The sequence below is a fragment of the Crinia signifera genome, chromosome 2 (assembly GCF_055691185.1).
Source record: "Crinia signifera chromosome 2, ASM5569118v1, whole genome shotgun sequence".
Lineage (NCBI taxonomy): Eukaryota > Metazoa > Chordata > Amphibia > Anura > Myobatrachidae > Crinia > Crinia signifera.
This window is the reverse complement of record NC_139218.1, coordinates 178,669,708-178,689,018: the sequence shown is the minus strand read 5'-3', so window position 1 is coordinate 178,689,018 and position 19,311 is coordinate 178,669,708. Positions and strand designations below refer to the sequence as shown.

The 19,311-nt window shown below is 44.5% G+C and overlaps 1 protein-coding gene across 1 annotated transcript; it reads right to left on the bottom strand.

The window, feature by feature from the left end:
• Positions 1 to 3,577: 3,577 nt before the first annotated feature.
• Positions 3,578 to 11,317, bottom strand: DYNLL2 (dynein light chain LC8-type 2). Its single transcript, XM_083173237.1, has 3 exons — positions 11,163 to 11,317; positions 7,061 to 7,199; positions 3,578 to 6,890 (listed from the first exon to the last, which is right to left on the bottom strand). The coding sequence occupies exons 2-3, from the start codon at positions 7,190 to 7,192 to the stop codon at positions 6,753 to 6,755; spliced, it is 270 nt and encodes an 89-aa protein (XP_083029363.1). The 5' UTR covers positions 7,193 to 7,199; positions 11,163 to 11,317; the 3' UTR covers positions 3,578 to 6,752.
• Positions 11,318 to 19,311: the final 7,994 nt, after the last annotated feature.

Here is a 19,311-nt window from a genome sequence, read left to right as displayed (position 1 = left end):
CTATGGCACACGGATTGAGCAATACTGCACAGCAAGCTTCATAAACAGGGGCATTAAAATGTACACCATAATGCCCATTACATGTTAAGCCACACACCATAATGTCCATTATGTATTATGCCAAACACCATAATGCCTATTAAAAATTATGCTACATAAGTGCTGCTTACCTACATACTCATTGCCAGGGGTTCCATGCTCATTGCCATGTGGGATTACATGCTCATTGTCAAGAGGGAATAAATGCTTGAGGTAACTGGGGGACAGCCGCCGGGCAGAAATGATAACCATTGACAGCCGGGCAGAGTGCGGGGGGCTCCCCGGCTATATTCAGAGCACTGCAGGTCCCAGCTATTTAAAATAATATCCCGTTCACACCATGAAATGCCCCCTTTACACCAGCCTAGTCCCTGCATTTTCTGGTGTGAGGGGCGAGAACCCCCTTTAAACAACCAGCTATATCTTCGGAACCAACTGACCGATTTACATGTGGGCTTCGAATGATTTTGGTCCCATGAAACTGTACTGTTTGGTTCCAGAGAAATCTGTCCTCAAACAACATGAACAGCCATGAAATTACATTTTAGAAATGAATAAATAGATTTACCCTCAATATCTCTAGAACCAATGAACCCATATGAACGCACCTGGTATAAGATTGAAGGCCTAGCGATTTGGGTTTGAGATCAACCAAGCTTCTGTGATGCTGGTGGGGGAACTGGCAGCCATTGGAACCTGGTGGGGGTCGGAATTAGCAGGTCCCATGTTATCCTATGGGGAATATGTTCCAGCTTTGCCTGGCGTTATCTCTGGTTCCCAGGGGGCTAGAGACACAGGGCTGGGCTCATTGGAAAGCCCTGGCCCTCAGCTACAAAATTACCCATTATTAATCCGGCTCTGCCTGAGTCCCAATAAGATTAGGATCAATAAAAAGAATCGAATTGAGTTAAAAAAATATAAATAAAAATAAGTAAAAGGTAGCCCCCTTGCCTCCCCCTTCTATCTGTGCATCTCTTTATAGACAAATGTAAAACCTACCCCGTATATATAAAAGGATGCAAAGTATTCCTATCTCTCCCCCCCCCCCCACCTACCTAATGTGTCTGTATGTAAGTAAGTAGGATGATAGTAGCATGGATATTGGAAATATGCCCTTGTAAATGTTCTTGTGTTTGTGTAATTTAAGACATATAGCCCTGCGTATTGGTCAGAAAAGTAGGAAGATCAGAACAAGAATATTACCCAGGGGAATACCTTGCAGATAAAATTGCAGAAATATGTCTTTTCGTTTTGTTTTTAAAAAATTCTGTATGTTGTTTATATATGAGAAATATCTAATAAAAATATATATATATATATATATATATATATATATATATATATATAAAAAAAAAGGAACAGTCACTCCTCTGCCAATGCGTTTTAACAGCAAACTGATGTCTATATCAAGGCTACAGAGTGACTGGTCCTGTAGCTGCTTATGTGCAGCCTGTTCGACCTCCCAACTCCGACGCGCATCAGGTTGGACGGGATGTCTACTAGTGCAATTTGGGACGATTTCACGGCCCGATTCATCCGAATCAGGTAAAATCATGCCCAAATCGCATAGTGTATGGGGGCCTTTAGACACTTCTCTGGTCTTGGCCATGGTGGAGAGGTTGTAGTCTGACTGTTTGAGGGTGTGGACAGGTGTCTTTTTTACAGATAACTGTATTAATGGCACCTGTTTGAACTGGTTAATGAATGGGGGATAGAAAATCTTTTTAAAGTAGTAGTAACAGGTCTGTGAGAGCCAGATATATTGCTGGTTGGTAGGTGTCCAAATATGTATTTTCCACAAGAATATACAAATAAATGGTTTAAAAATCATACAATGATTTCCTGTTTTTTTTCTCCACATTCTGTCTCTCACAGCTGAAATATACCTACTGGCACTCAGTACTTGAAGTAAATAAGTTTCTATTCCATGTGCAAGTCTGCGTGAACTGTGTGGGGTCCTGAGGACAGAGTTTGAGATCATGTGATTGTGATTACCAAGCAGCAGAGCATTGTGTTTACTACTTGAGTGCATCTCGTTAGTACAGATTTGGTTCTTTAGAATAGTGTATTTTAATTGGAGTGGACATTCACAAAATTAATATTTAATATCAACAGTCAGGCATTGTTTTACAATTAAGAGCTATATTACAGCTAAACTTTTTATTCCATATAACATTTATTTTTATATTTATGGTTTTCAGTCATAATCATCTCAGTCACCCATGGCCATAGAATTGTAGCATTTTAGGAAAAAGAGAAAGTCTTGAGATTTCCCTTACACTATAATCTATGCAGATTCCGCTCATTTATTTGTACTCCTTAGACAATAATGGAAAGTGAACAACAGAACCGGCTCACTTGTCAGTTATTCAAAATAGCTTTTATTTAATTAGTTTAGCAATAATAAAATGACAGCGAGAAAGCCTGGATGGAAAAAAATAAAAACACCCACTAGTTAATGGCAAGAACACATTTTTTGGTACTTGTTTCCTAGCACGGCGCCCATCGCATTGTATACCATAAGACTAAATATGGTATGCGATACGATGTTGTACAATAAAAAAAATTGTATGGCATTGTATGCCATACAATGCGATGGTATACGATTTTTTTATTGTACAACCACCCAGATGGGTCCTTACAATGTTAAATGCACCCCCACTATCAACACCAACCCGAAGCATGTCGAGGGGCGGCAGTACACGTCCTCCGACCTTTTCATACCCCCACTATCCACATCGGCGCGGAGTTGATTTTATATAGTGTAGCGAGCCCCACGAGGGGACGCGGAATACATGTAAAGTAATACGGGTGCGCTCGCCACACTATCTAAAATCAACTCCACGCCGACGTGGATAGTGGGGGTATGAAAAAGTCAGAGGACGCGTACCGCTGCGCTTGCCACGCGTTGATAGTGGGGGTGCATTTAACATTGTAAGCACCCATTAGGGTGCTTATACAATAAAAAAAAAAAAGTACCCATTTTTTTTATTAGTTTTGTGCTGTAGTCTTTTGTTTAGATCAGCATTTTTCAACCAGTGTGCCTTGAGCATTTCTCAAGTGTGCTAGAGGGGTCCACACCAGTTTACAGTCACCACCACCAGTTCAACAGTTATTCATTTGTCTCTTGTTTTCAGGTTCGGGCCAATATTTACCTATGACGGCCACTGTGTTTTTCCCTGTGAGTGTCTGACACTGTGCCTTGGCAATTTTAAAATCTTGTTTGGTGTGGCAAGAGTTGAAAATAAAAGTTACATTGGCCAACAAATATTTGCTTATTGTAGACAACATAAACCCACACTACTGTATGGGCTGACTGTGGGTTAAATAATCATTGTTTAAGTTGCTGTATAATTTGTGCAAAACGGTATAAGATTTTATAGAATGCCTTAGCATGACCCAACCAACAGCAGTCCAGCGATTCACCTGTAAACACAAGAGGGAAGCAAAATGACTGCAGCCCACATGCTTTCATCTGTGTTACTACCTGAACAGTATTAGAATACACCTCCTACACAATAAAAGAGTCAGACCATCATTTAGCATGAGCATTAGCTCAGAATGGACACTTTATTTAACCTATTCACAGAAAAATTAAAAAATAAATTAATAAAAAGCCACAACAGTGAAAGTCTTTGTACAGTGAGATACAAGTTATTCCCAAGATGTAAAAGCACAAAACTTGTTTCAAATCAGGACTGGGAAGAATTTGCTAACAAAATGCATACAGTGAACATCCTGTGGGTTAACATACACTGCAGATACCATTAATATGTAAGGTGCACATGTTAAGCCTTTAGCAATGCTAAACCAACTATGGTTGTTACAAAATGCAACAAAGCAGCAGTAAAAAAATAAAAAAAAATATTAAATTGGAAGCATGCACCTTACAGCTCTTCATAACAAGCAGCAAGGACTTCCACAGCTTTGCATACAGTAGCACAAAATTAGTGTTTAGATTTCCGTAAAATAAAACTGCTTCTAGGCAGTTTGTTGCACACAAATGTATAAACAGATTGATCGCTAGTAATAAGTCCATGGGTACGGCCATGAAGAGTATATTTCACTATCCACCTGCCCCACATTTGCCTTGTTCTAAAATCTCTTTAGATCTATTGATGAAACAAGCCATACACTACTTCTCCACCAATATCTATGGTCACCACAACCTAAAACAGCATTTATGCACACTTACACTACCAAACAGCAAGTACAGCCTTTAGCAAGCAGGTACATCTATTTATAATTAGCAGCTATTTTACCAGGATCAGTTATAGAATCTGACGCCTGAGAATGGAGTTTATGAATTTGAGGAAAGCAATGACTGGCACTTGTAGTCTAAGCTACATTTCATGGAGAAAGGTGAGGGAATTTAATGGACTACATTGGCACATGAAGGTATAACCTGTTACTGTGAAATTAAATTATTGGTGAGGTGGGTGTGCAAGGGAATAATCAATTAAGAGCAGCTGCATACAAAAGTTAGGTTACTGTAGAGAGATTTGCTCATGCCTCTAGGGCAGTGGTTCCCAAACTGGGTGCCTCAGTACACTTGCAGGAGTGCCCCAAGTTGGTGGTCCAGGACCAATTCAAATTTGTGGTCAATTATTTCTGGCTAAAACCGATGCTGGTGGCTGTCAATCATAAAACATATGGACAAACAGAAGCAAATCCTGCCCATCACCACATAACTGAATTGGAGTAACACAATCTACTTAATTTTATATTTTTTCTTCCTTTTTTATTTGGCCTAAGAGGTGCTGTGACCAAAAAAAAAAAAAAAAAAAAAAAAAAAAAAAAGGCTGATCCTCTAAAAGGTGCCATTTTTCAAAAAATAAAAAAAGGTGGGATTGGGAACCCCCTGCTCTATGCTGCAAGTCAAAGAAAACATTCTTGTTTCAGGTGTATAACGCCATCTTAGCAGTCCAGGTTTAGGACTCCAAAGTCATCCTAAAAGCCTGTTTATCCACAGTCAAAACTGAATGCTTTAACTGGTAGATTTGTAGTTGCAGTAAAGACACACATACTTGTGGAAGAATGGGCCACCTGTACCATTCACTTACTAGTCTTAGGGGAGAAGATCCAATAGGCATGTGAATAATTACTGCAGCACCCAGAATTCACACAAGAGCTCACTGCGCCATAGGCAGCAAGCAATATTATGCAAGTTTGGACTTGCACTGAAAAACCACATTTGTTCCTTTGCATTTAATCAGATCGACCCTTCATATTGTCGATCTGTCAACCTTTCCTGATCAGCCACAACACTTCTGGGGTAAGCTAAAATTGATTGCTTGCAACACCCCTCCCAATCCACATACACTTTACAGGGCCTAGTCTGCATTGGCTAAACCCAATTTTTGTCAAATGTTACTGAGACCAAATGTGCAGATTAGAGGTGAGACCATCTTTTTTCACGCTTTTATTTTATTTTTTAAATTTAAAGCCATTAGAGTTATCCTATATATGCTCAGTGTGTGACTCCATAGGTAAATGATTTTCATAGCGTACCTACAAACATTAACTAGAGGTGCTACTGCAGAACATTTATGACCCATATCCCCATAAAACGCATTCATTAAAAAAAAAAAAAAAAACCCAACCCACAAGCATGCCTGGTAAGCTAGAAGGTTCTTCAGAGCCTTGCTACACACTGGTCGATACATTAGCTGTTAGGCCCATATATTGTGAGAAGGTAAGCGGTTATACACATTATTAAGTCTGAATGTTATTCACGGACATATTGTAGGCAAGGGCACGATCGATCTCCTGCACACTGGCTGCAGTGACTGACATCAGCTGGGCAGGCAAATTCATATATCCACCCAGATGTGATAACAGATCAAGGCCATGGTAAGTGCACATGCTCAACTAAATCAGCCCACTCCCATGGCATGATGGTTTGTTCACCATCAAGTCATTATAGCATATACACAGCTTAAGAGGGCAGAGGAAACACACAGACAAAAAAAAAAAAAAAAAAAATAACCCACCATGTGTTTGTGTAGAGGTACTCCTAAACTTGCAGCACAACACATTAATTCATTGCTATTGGAATTAGGGGAAAATTCTAGTTTCTTAGAAGGAAATGTGAGAGTCTGCAATAAAACTAAATATTTGCCATAACTTAGTCCAGATGATGGTTAAGATTTTAATGGGGTGCGGGAATGAGAGAGAAGAAAAAAAAAAGCTGCTTTGCCTTCAGACTTTAAACATTACACCCAAGTATAATCATCACTTCTAGGTAATTTTCACAGTTTGGTCCTCCCCTGTAAGTCTGCAGTGTTGCCCACTTAAGCCAGACTCTTAGCTTTTGTGCCGACATGATCAATGTAAACCATCCGTGGAATTCTAGATTTATGCACATCATACCAGAATAATGCAATAATGTTTTATTTTTCATAGAGGGGGAAAAAAGAAAAAATATATGCATCACTGGTATGGTGTTTGACGTAGAATAGTTTATTTTCTACCCGTTTAAAGGCCATTGAAAAGCATTTACAGATTCCCCAAGTGCAATACAACTTAAGAAAAAGGGGCAAAGAAACAAAAATAAAGCCACCTTCTCTCCAGGCAACTAAACAAAAGTCATTTTACTGCAACATATACACATTAAATATAGTATACAGTCCATGCAGCTGCACAGCCATGTTACAGGGGATCCTGGCTCCAGCCATCAGTGCATTACAGTCCATGATTGTCATTCCTTTTTTCTAGCCAGACTTAAAGAGGAGAATTGCAACCTGGCCCAAATAAAAGTAGATGAAATGCTTTGTCTCGTGCGTTACATAGCTGCCAAAGTTTCTGCCAACAATGCAGTGCCAAGTTGGGTTGTATTTCTTGTCAAATTCCTGAAAAAAAATAAAAAAATAAAAAGAGTTGAAGTTTACAAGCCTGAAAACGCAGCAAGTTTACTTTTTAATCAATTGCATGCAGTTTCATAGGTAGAGTGCCCAGAAGTCTGAGGCTACTAAAATTGGAAGCCTTTGGCAATGGTTACTGAATTGGTTATGCAGTGTACCTTCTTGATATAGGCTGCAATGTCTTTTTCAATATTATATTTCTCCATAGCTTGTGTGGCACAGTCCACAGCATCCTGCTGCATATCCTCGGACATATCAGCATTCTTGATTACAGCCTTTCTGTCAGACATGATGCACCTGGAACAGGATGAAACTCAGGTCACACAAACCATGAACATTGTATAAATCTGATAACCCTTTACAGTAACTCCACAAATAGTTTTCAGGTTTGTTTAACTGTGTACAAACTGTTCACTGTATAATGCTTTTATTAATTCTAGTCAGCCTATAGCGCAGCGACTGCTCAGATCTAGTTAGAAAATACTTAGCATGCATCTAATACAGGTTTAAAATGAAGGGACCTTAAACATTGGGGCAAAAAAAAGTGGTCAGATCGCTTAATTTAAAATGGATTTAACCAACTTGCCAAGCATTCTCTAATGCTTGGAAGAAAGGGGTAGGAGTGCCATTTTCTCCACAAGAATTACCAGATTTTTGCTCCAAATAAGCCAGCCAGTTGGACTGCTGGAAAGAGGATCTTCATGCTGGCCATACACTAGACCAGGAGTAGCCTAGTCCAGTCCTCAAGAGCTACCAACAGGTAATGTTTTCCAGGTCTCCTCTCAGAATCACAAGTGAAGTAGTTAGCTCCACCTGTGGATCTTTTAACATGTGTCAGTGAGTAATGAGTACACCCGTGCAGCACCTAGGTGGTCTGGAAAATGTGAACTGTTGGTAGCGAGGACTGGAGTTAGCTATCCCTAAGCTGTGTACACGCTGTGCAATATATTGCTCAGTGTTCCCAAATGTTTGAAAACAGACAGTGACCAGTCAAATTGTTAAAATCATTCTGATATAACAAATTTAGCAAAGCATATGCTCCCATACATTTCCAGGTTTTTTGTTCCCACCAGATAGATTGGACAGATAAATCTGTACGTGAATGCACCTTCTGATGAGCAGGACAATCTGCTGGGGGAGCTCCAGAGGAAAACAGATGATCGCAGGAGCAAGCTCCTGCAACCAGTGACCATTACGGGGCTGAACACAGGAGCGTGCACCCATCCATTTTTTTCGCTGCGGCACAAACAAATCACTGGCAATATGGTCGCTCAGAAGCCCTATTGCACCATGTGTACACAGCTCTACACTAAACCAGTGGTTATCAAACTTGGTCCTCCGGACCCCACAGTTAACATTTTAAAAACTCCACAGGTGAAGCTAATTTCACTTGTGATTCTGTGAGGAGACCTGCAAAACATGCACTGTGTGGGGTCCTGAGGACTGAGTTTGAGAACCTGTTCACTAGACCAACATTCGTGCAACTAGTTGGTTAAACTGAAAATCTGGTACTGTATGGGACCAAATGACAAGCAACAATTTGAATGTTTTTGTCCATTTTCCTGGGTTTGTGACCAAATTGTTTCAATCAAACAGATTCAACTACAGTGCCTGGATTGAATTACAGTTTTTGCCTGTTTCCAGATTTTTGGAGCAAATTTACAAGTAACATTTGCTCACACCCAGTACCAGATTTTTTTTTTTATCCATCCACCTTGTTGGATGGCTGGATAGATGAAAGCTGGTCTAGTGTATGACCAGCTTAATATATGAAATAACCCAGACTGTTCTCTATTCATGAAGTGAAAAGCCCAGTTTCACTTATGATTTCTCCAGCAGTTCCTCCAATTGTCAGAGAACAGAAGTCAGGTTTTAGTATCGTCATGTGGCAAAAGGAGTTGAAGCATACTTGTGTAGTGGGAGAGAAACAGCTCTTAGTAAGTCCAGGGATGTGAGCACATTCTGGTGCACAAGGCACATGCAGTGTGAAAATGTATACCCCTTTTACACCGCCACAAAACCCCAGGTCTTCAGCGGGTCAGAGGAGGTGTAAATGTGTCACGCCGTGTCCCTTTACACAGGACTTCTACCCAGGTCCTGACCTGGGTAGAACACGGCTAGGACCTAGGTAGAGGGCGGTGTAAATGGGTACGCAGTGTCCGCAGGTTGGACAGGGGGGGGAATGACAGCAGCTGCGGAGGAGGTGAATGGATGCCTGTGTGCGGCATCCATTCACCTCCCAGACAAGGTCTGGGGGGTGCACAGCAGATTACCTGCGGCGATGGTGTAAAAGGGTGCAAACGCCGGGTCGCATCCGGCTTGAAGTGGGTATCAAAAACACAGGTGCGACCTAGCGTTTTTGGTATACAAGGGGTATTACTGAACTCCAGCTCAGACAGCCTTTGCACTGCTTGCCATAATTATAGAGGGGGCATTTATCAGATGATGTCACAGGACAGCCAGAGTTTCATGAACAGTTATAAACCACATAAGTGATGTTTTCCTGCAAGCCATTTTATTTTGTACATTAAATAGACCCGGTGTGTCGCCATATAAAATAAAGAGGACTCTCAGCTACACCAGGGGTATGCAATGTGCCAGCCAATGTGGACATTCACATTGTTGCATACAAGAACAGTGAACCATGATTAAAAGTCCCATTAGATGCCTACCCCTTTACTAAACAGAACTAAAAAGAAGCAGTGAATTGCTGCCTTGAGTCCAGTAAGCTATAGGCATGTCCAGCCAACATGCTTACAAACATCGTTAACCGGGATAATAATAAAAAAAAAAAAAAAAAAAAAAAAAACGGAAGAGAGAAGGGGTGGCAGTAGATTGGCCAGGCAATTTTGATTAGATGGTCAAAAATCACTTAGAAGGCTAACCAAAAAGTGATACACGGAGTCGCCATCACCCAGCATTTTAGGCATTGCAGGCAAGGCAATTTTGACTAGCCACACATCTGTATTTGGCCTATGGCTAAATCGGACCAAGCCAAAATTGCTTAATGCACAAAGCCAGCAGCGCGCATGTGTATAATAATACATATACACACACACACACACACTTCGGCCCTTTTGTACATCAGGCCGACAGTGCGAGAAAGTGCCAAATTGCATATGACTTACAAATTTGATCCATGGTACCGTACATATTGGATCAGATCCAGAGATTATCAGTGCTGCAGTGAGGATTTCTCAGACCCATGGTGGCCAATGGGATCACATGCGATACATCAGCTGTAAGAGGCCCGCATACAGCGTATCACGTGTTCCAGCCGCCAGATAACTACTGCGTGAGTTGTCAGGGTATCACATGCAAGGCCAACATACAACACCTCAGCCTAATGCATGGGGCCCCTTAAGACCACAGTATATAGGCAAGCTTTTTGTATTAAACAATGTCATGGTGTGAGTCTCAATTACCAGGCGATAAGCACAGTAGGAGTTAAAGGCCTGTGAATATAACATAGTCACACTGACAAATGGAAACACTATACTCAGCATCTCTTTATTGACAAAAGTCTGGGCTCAGGGGAATAAGAAAAAGTAGTAACAGACTGAACACATTTCACTCAATAACTGCCGCTTCTAGAATGGAGGATGTATCAGTTTGATAGGCTATATACGTGTACATTACTAACACACGAACAACAGGTTAGGTTAGCAAGGGGCACTGTAATATAATTATAGGAGTAGTGCTAGTTCTATGCAAGCCATCTGAAAAAAATAAATAAAACCCAACCCACAGTGATATAAAGGTTACCAGAATTATGCCATAGCCTAAAAAGGCACGGCCACATAGCAAGGTATGCGTGCCTTACAGGAGCACAGACACTCCCTATATTAATGTGACTGATAATACAGACTATTAGTTTATCCAGCTTATGTAGAAGGACACAGAAGTTGTAGCATCAGTCACCAGGACTAGTAGCCATGCAGTGCTGAAAGGCCAGTCACCAAGGAAGCCTGACAGTGCAGCTAGCTGTGTAACACGCCTACTGCCATCACCGGCCACTTGGACCTGCTGACCAAGTGGCCTTTCCTTCCCCTAATGTCCCCATACTCAGCGGCATCACTGTTATGTTACAGCTTGGACCTGCATCCCACGGAGAGAGCACCCACCTCCCTGCGTACAGCACCACCTCCACCCACGCCATACAAGTTACCGCCCAGCTCATACCATGGGGCTTTCTACATGATAACCGCACGCAGTGTACCAGTTAGCGGGCATTGAGCTCGCGTCCGAGTGTTCACTCACCTCTCACAGTGTAAAGTCAGTGCACTCTGCTGCAAGCACAAATCTCTCCAGACCCAATCGGCAGCAATCCACTGACTCCTTCTGCCCGACTGAAATAGCGGCGCCTCCCCCTGCAGCAGCTCAGCCAACCGCTCCCGCTATTGGTGGAGGCCGCCCCCAACACTGCGGGCACTCTTCCCTCGCTCTCCTCTGCTCACATCTTATTGCATCCCACAATGCCGTGAGAGAAAGAATTGCAGAGAGCTTCCGACTCCCGACTACAGGATGGGGCACCCACAGTCAGAAACAAAACACTTTTTGAAGAAGAGGCTGAAGTTAGCTTCTTATTCGGCCAGCTTCCTATTCACTGCTCAGTGCTCACTCAAGCTCCAGCTTTTTATTCAGAACATTCAATTTTACAACGGTTAAGGAATCTTGGGCAACGAATTTGACACCGGAAATAAACAGAGGGGGATCAATTGTATATGACCCACATATATTTGCTTTACTGGACACTGGTTTGGGTGTGAAATACACTGGCAGAGTGGGCACATACATTATCATTTACGAGATACGGTGACTAGGTAGGTCACCAAGCATTAGGTCGACGGGTCAGTCGACACACGCATTGGGGAAGGCCAACAGTCAAAACGTAGACATGGTGTTTTTCATGCCCTACCATCCACTAGGGCAGTGGTTCCCAACCCTGGTCCTCAAGTACCCCCAACAGTACGCGTTTTCCAGGTCACCCAGCAGGTGCACTCATTATTCAGGCACACTTTAAAAGATCCACAGGTGGAGCTAATTCATGGTTGCCTACCCTCCCGGATTTTGCGGGAGTCTCCCGGTTTTTGCCCTATCTCCCGGTCTCACGAAAATACCCAAGATCCTCCCGGGTATTCAGCCTGCAAGCTGAAAAGTCGGACTGCGCATGCGCAAGTCATGAAGCGCTGGGTCCTCCAAGCGCGATGTCATGACCTGTTATGTAAATGAAAAGCCACAGAGGAGCTTTGAGAGTAGCGCTGATGCAGCATATAGCAGCTACTCGTTACATAGTGGCGGGCAGTATGGAGAGCAGCGGCAGCGGGAGAAGTGGCACATGTAGCGGTGAGCATATTCTGCTGAATTGACATGGTTTTTTTTGTGTTGAAATCCGCATGACCAACAAGCATTTTGGCATGAAAATGGATGTTAAAGCAGGTACCAGATTTAAGGGCCCATTTATCAAACCATATTTGCGGCTAAATCCGCAAATATTAGCCGCAAATATTAAGTATCTCCTAAATGTATCAAAGGGGGACCGCAGCAGGGATCTCCGATCCCTACTGCGATCCCCCTGCACCGCCGCCGGCCGCATCCCCCATAGGTTTCTATGGGGGATGCGAAGCTGCCCGATGTATTAACATCGGGCAGCCCGGCTTCGCATCCCTGTGCTATCGCCATTCTGGGATGGCGATAGCCCATTGTAGCCTATGGCTACTGGATCGCACTGCCGAGCGGGGCAGTGCGGTCACAGGGGTCAGCGCATAACTGCGCATCCGCAGGCCCCCCGGCTTCCGGGTCAGGGCTTTGGGACGGGCTCCTTTCGGAGCCCTGTTCCTGCGCCCTTTTAATCATACATTCAGGCGGTGTACTTCAACACCGCAATGCGATGTCCGGCGATGCCACTTTGCCGGCATCGCAATATGTTGATAAATGCGCCCGACAGTCATTTTGAATGTGTTGCTGTATTTGTGCAAAGGTTAAAAAATTTGACACTAGGGTGTAAATTTGGGTGCCAGATGACTCTCCAACAGTCGGGATTCCGAAAGTGGTTTCACTGACTCTCCAACAGTCGGGATTCCGAAAGTGGTTTCACTGAATCCCGACTGTCTGGAGCCCTGCCCACATGACTTACATGGGCAATTTTCCCTTTTGGGGGTTCTGGATTTATGTCCCACACTGTACTTACACGGAGGTAGACGGAAGAAGGAAGCTGCGTCTTCTATATATTCCATCAGTGTTATGTTCCGTCATGAACATAATGCTGCCATTTTCATCCATTTTGAAACTGTTAAAAAAATGCCTGCTTTGTTTAGGGGGATACAGACATTTATCTGCACTGCTGCGCTGGGCTGCCTGCCTGCCAGTGTACTTACAGGGAGGGAGATGTCTTCTGCAGATTCCGGCAGTGTAGCTGCGCCTGCAGTAGCGGAGCCAGGGCTGCGTGGATGACAAGTGTGGCACTGTATAAGCACAGTCAGTGTCCGTCATCTGCGCAGCACTGGCTCTGCTACTGCAGGCTCAGCTACACTGCTGGAATTTGCAGACAAGGCTTCCGTCTCCCATTTTTTTAGAGGGTGCAGGGGATAGCCTGCAGGGTCCTCGGGCCCTCCCCAGCTGCTGGGTCACATAGCAGCTGCACCCTCTATAGTTACGCCACTGCCCATCACTGCCGCTATCACTACCCCTGTTACTTCCACCATAACTGCCGCTATAACTGCCTCCATCACTACCCCTATTACTACCACCTAGGGATGGCCATCTGTGCAGTAGCCATCAATGGTGATTCTGCATACAGACATCGATAGTAAAAAACCTATGTGATGGGCAACCATCGATAGTTTAGCTATCGATGGTTAGCCATTCTCTTTGACTGACTAGCCCAAAGGCCAATCAGAATGTGGGGTTGGGGCTTCTGGGTTGTCGGGGGCGGAGCTATGCTCCGTGTCCATGCACCTTGAAGACAATTAAAAAAGAAATATTGTTTCTACTATGCCATCGATGTAGGGAAACCATCTGGTTCTCCCTCATCGATGGCAAAAGTATTCAAAGTATTCGGGCATAAACCATTGATGATTTTAAATCATTGATGGTCGATGGCCATCCCTACTACTACCACCATTACTTCCACTATGTTGAACAACAAGACAAGTCATACTGGGGTAGATTTATTATAGCGCCGCTATAACACTTCCTGCTTCGCCTCAGTAGCGAGGCGAAGCAGGAGGGGACAGCGACAAGATCTACTAAGATCTTGCTGTCGAAGTTAACACTGTCTGCTTCTGCCTGGCCGGCTGGACTGTGCATGCGCGGGATCTCGCTACTCACACGAGATCCCCAGCGCAGCTCAGAGCCAGCAGCAGGGACAGCGCTGTCCCTGCTGTAGGCATAGGGCATCGCCGCCTGCAGCTGTCGAATTCGATAGCTGCAGGCAACGGAACGGTCAGCGATGCTGACCGTTCATAAATCAGGCAGGAGGCAGGCGCGCAATACAAAATATTGTAGATGCGCTATGCCTCCTGCCCCACACCACTGCACTTAAGACACCCGCTCCACCAGCGGGTGTCATAGATCAGGGGAAGCGCTATCCCCTGCCATAAGGCACGGGGATAGCGCATATTCCCCTGATCATCACTAAAAAAATCTACCCCACGGTGTTGTGCGCAATTAGCAGCAGCTGGCAAGGGGTAGTCAATCCCCTAGTGCACACAAAAATGAAAAGTATGCCAGCTCTGGCTGAATAATATACTGGCATTCTTCTCCTTTTTATTACTGCCACTATCACTGTCCCTATCATTACCCCCATCACAGCCGCTATAACTGCCCCCATCACTGTCGCTATCACTACCACCATCACTGTCCCTATTATTGCTGTTATCACTACCCATCACTACCACAATCACTTCCACTATCACTGCCACCATCACTGCTGCTATCATTGCTACCATCACTACCCCATCACTGCCCCTTTTGCTACTGCTATTATTTCCCCTATGTAGCCATAAAAAAAATGATCACCCCCTATATGCTTTTCTGACGACCACCTCAACACCCCCCCCCCCCCACCACTCCCTGATGCTCTCGTGGAGCACAGGGGGCCCATTCAAAATCTTGCTATGGGGCCCACCAATGTCTAGTTACGCCCCTGTCCCCGTTGCTCCCCCCCTTGCCATTTCTCTCATTAGTTCAGGCACCCACACACACGTTGATCTAGGGGAGGGATTTTATCTGAACAACACTCCCATGGCCCCTCCTCCCTCTTTTCTGTCTGGTCTGCAGAGAAGGGGATCTGAGTCTGGTCTCATGTTTTCTTGAATGAGCAGCTGCAGTGGAGGCTGAGCTGCTCCCTTCTGTGTTAGAGACTGGAAATGAATGCTGTTGTGCGACCCAGATGGAGGGGGAGGGGCTGCAATAACCTCTCCTCCCAGCTTCTCCTCTCTACTTTGTCTATTGCTCCAAACCCCGACATCCACTCTGAGCCGACTGGCAGAAGGAGGAGCCACCTTCAAACAAGGAACCACCACTACCGCTCCTGATTGGCTGCTGGGCTGTGAGCTCCGATTGGCTCGCAAGTCAACAGGAGATTTAAAATAGCTGCAGACCTGCTCAGACAGGCAGCTCACCGCTCTCTGCCCAGCTGACACTTCTTTCCATTCTGCCCGGCTGGGGGTGGCTATCCCCTTTATCGCAAGCAGCAGCATTTCACACACACACACACACACACACCCCCCCCTTTGGCAATGAGCATTTCACTTCACCTTGCCAAGGAGCATTTCACTCCCCCTTGGCAATGAGCATTTAACTACCCTATGGTAATGAGTATGTACTCGCCCTTGGCAACAAGTATAAAACCCCCTTGGCGAAGAGCATAAAACCCCTTGACATCGAGCATGATCAGCTGATACTCCACCCACATTGTATCTCCACCCACAATATCCACAGTGAGGGATGCTAAAATCTATGGCCCTGTGCCGAGTAAGTCTGTGGATACAAAGTGCATGTAATGACTTGTGCCCAGTGTAAACATCATTCGATGGTGAGCCTGTTATGGTGGATTTTGGACATATTTGTGTGGCTGCGAATGGATGTTTAGCCATAAACTTCCATTAGCACAGCAAGCACATTGATTCGCAAGGTGGGATTTCACTCAAGTGTGGTGGCAAATTACCTGAATGCTGGCCATGCGAAATCGCCATTGTGCGATCAGGTCCAAATCAAGCCCATACAGTAAGTAAGCAGCTAAATTCAGTGCTTTTGGGTGCGAAAAGTGCAATAACTATTGGGCGCCCAAATCATTTGAATTTGTCCGTTGGGCACCTATAAATTATAGCGACGCGCAAAACAAATACATTCCCAAAAAGATGTCTATTCAATTAAATCGGATCCATTCAATTGCACAGCCAAATCCGACTGTCAGATTTGGCTGCTGCTGCTCAAGTCGGATTGGGATTGTTGGAATCAGACCAAAACCTGTCAAATTTGGCCCTGTTTCCAACAAAAGTATATGGATTGGCAGCTATTCCAATGATCCATGTGTTTTCTGACAGGTCAGAGCATTCCAACCTGTCGGAAAAAAAATAACAATTGAATAGGTCGAATCAAGGATTTGACTTAAACAGTCAGAAACGGCCTTTTTCCAATAAACGGGCATTTCCGACTCTAATTGAATAGGCCCCAAAGTGAGTTTATTTTCCTGTGAGGCCAATGTGTGTTTTGAACCATATGCGGACCGCAAGCGGGGTCTGCGTGACTCGCAAGGCTGCGAATTTGCAGCCTTGCGAGTCAACCAGAATAACTTCCTCAGAGTGTATAAGAAACATAGCTAGTTTGGGCATAATGTTGGAGTGACACAGGCTTGTTGATGAAAGTGGTTAGGTGCAGAAATGTTAAATCACTCACATTGAAGGCCACACTCATATTAACACCAAGCACAGGGCTTATGGAAGTCTCAGAGGTGCAAATACAAATAAATCATGATTATGAAAGGTGTGGACACACGGTGCAATCCAGATTTGATTAAATTTTGACTATCCAATTGTGGCTAACGGACTTTAGATTTAAGGCCCATACACACAGGACCTTATTCAGGGAGCGATGTTTAGCGACTGCGCATGCAACCGGGCATGGCAAATTGCTTATCTGCCTTTCCATTCACACCTAGCAGTGCGGGTAGGGGCAGCGGCGGGGGTTCTGTGCCCATGGGAACACCCAGCATTTCATGGGTGTTCCCATGAAAATGCTGGGCGTTCCCATGGTAATTCAGCAATGGCGCTGGTGCCGTGGACAGGCAGCTGACGTCAGTGGATGTCAGCTGCCCGTGCACTTCCTGTACAGGGTGCCTGCAGATTTAAGACACCAGAGTGTTAGAAATCATTTGATGGTTGGCAACCATCGTATGATTTTCTCCCTGCATGCTAGCTGCGAATGGATGTTTATGCTTAACATCCATTCGTACGTGTGTGGGGGAACACACATACGAATGCGAGGGGGGGGGGGTGCGGCATATAGTGATGGCGATCCGCAGGGATAGACAGTGTCTATCCTACTAAGATCGCAGAATTTTGCCTATTATTAACATAGGCAAAGTGCTGCTACGCATGGATTGCTCAGCATACATTGTGGGTGTGCAGCAATGTGTGCTGAGTGACCTATGCTTAAGCATCGTCTCTCCCGTTGCTCCGTGTGTACAGGGCTTTAGACTATCTCATCATTTGTCCCTAGGCCAAATACATTCTACAGGCGAGATAGTCACTCAAGATAGACTTGCCTGTACAGTCTATTTCTCTATTCAAAACTGTCTAAACAGGGCCGCGCATCGGCATTGAATGTGGCTGAAGATTCATTAGCCCTTGCAAAACGGCAGCTACTTATTCAAGATAGTCAATAAGTGTATGTGCCCACTATGCCAGTGTTGGGCTAGGCACAATACATGTGGGCCATATACATGTGACATCCCTCTGCTGATTTTAGGTGTCAAATTTGTTGCCCAAGACTCGTTAACCGTTGCAATACTAGATACTTAAAATGGTAAATTATAGTGTAAATGCCCACTTTCGCAGACAAGGCTGAACTTCTTATTCGAGCTCCAGCTTCTTATTGAGGACATTCACTTTTGCAAGGGTTAATGAGTTCAACAGGGGGGGGGGGGGGGGCACTTGCAGAAAACCCACTTGAAATTTGTCTAGCCTAACTAATTTGGGCATGAAATATGCTGGCATTTGTCTGGCCCAACTAATTTGGGCATGAAATATGCTGGCAAAGTGGGCACATACACCATAATTTTTTTTTTTTAAGTAGCTGTAGTGTTACAACGATTAACGAGCCTTGGCCCACAAATTTGACACCTGAAATCAACAGAGGGGTGTCACTAGCTCATGACCCAAGTGTATTTTGCCTGGACCAACGCTGATTTAGGCATCAAAAACGTGTGCAAGTTGAGCACATACACCATTTTATAATTTATCATATTGAATAAGTAGCTGCAGTTTTACAAGGATTAACGAGTCTTGGGCCACAAAGTTGACACATGAGGGGTGTCAATAACATATGACCCAAGTATATTTTGTCTGACCCAATGCTGATTTGGGCATGAACTACATGGGCAAAGTGGGCACATATACATAATACAGGTTGAGTATCCCTTATCCGAAATGCTCGGGACCACGAGCATTCCGGATAAGGGAATATTCCGGTTTTTTGGAATATTTTTTTTTTAGGCATACTTACCTGCCCCTGGTGGGTCCTCGATGGTCCCTCGGCGTCCATGGAGTCCTCCGGCATCCACCAGCACCGTCTCCGGCATCTCCAGCGGTCCCAGGAGTGCTTTGCGCAAGTTCCCAGGCGCGCCGGTGACGCCACCGGCGCGCGCACTCGCGCAAAGCACTCCTGGGACCGCTGGAGACGCCGGAGAGGATGCTGAAGGCCTGCTATGGATGCCGGAGGACTTGGTAAGTATTAAAAGAGGGTTAGGGGGGGGAATAAAAAAATAAATTTGATTATTCCAAAAAAAACACGTTTTTTGGAATAATTCGGATACGGGATACCCGACCTGTAATGTAATATTTTGAATAAGTAGCTGTATTTTTGGGGTTTAATGAGACTTGGGCTACAGATTTGACACCTGAAATCAACAGAGCATACTTGCCTACTTTTGGAAACTATTTTCAGGGAGATTTTAGCGGTTAGTAGAATGCATCGCTCTGCTGAGAGGTGTGTCATGTTCCACCCAAAGGTTGTGTCTAACCCCACCTATGGGCGTAACTATCACCACTATGGGGTGTGTCCTGCAGTGGCAGTTGAAACTCTGGACCCGATTCAGAGGTGGACTTTGTTGCATTCACTCTAGCACCTGTTGCTGGAATCACAGGGACAATATGCAAATGCTAGTTTCAGCCTTTCCCTTGTGTAA

Excerpts from the sequence above, each read along its gene's own strand:
- DYNLL2 (XM_083173237.1), bottom strand. The coding sequence starts at position 7,192 with ATGTCTGACAGAAAGGCTGTAATCAAGAATGCTGATATGTCCGAGGAT. Across the intron at positions 6,891-7,060 it reads TTGCAGCCTATATCAAGAAG|GAATTTGACAAGAAATACAA; the intron begins GTACACTGCATA and ends ATTTTTTTTCAG.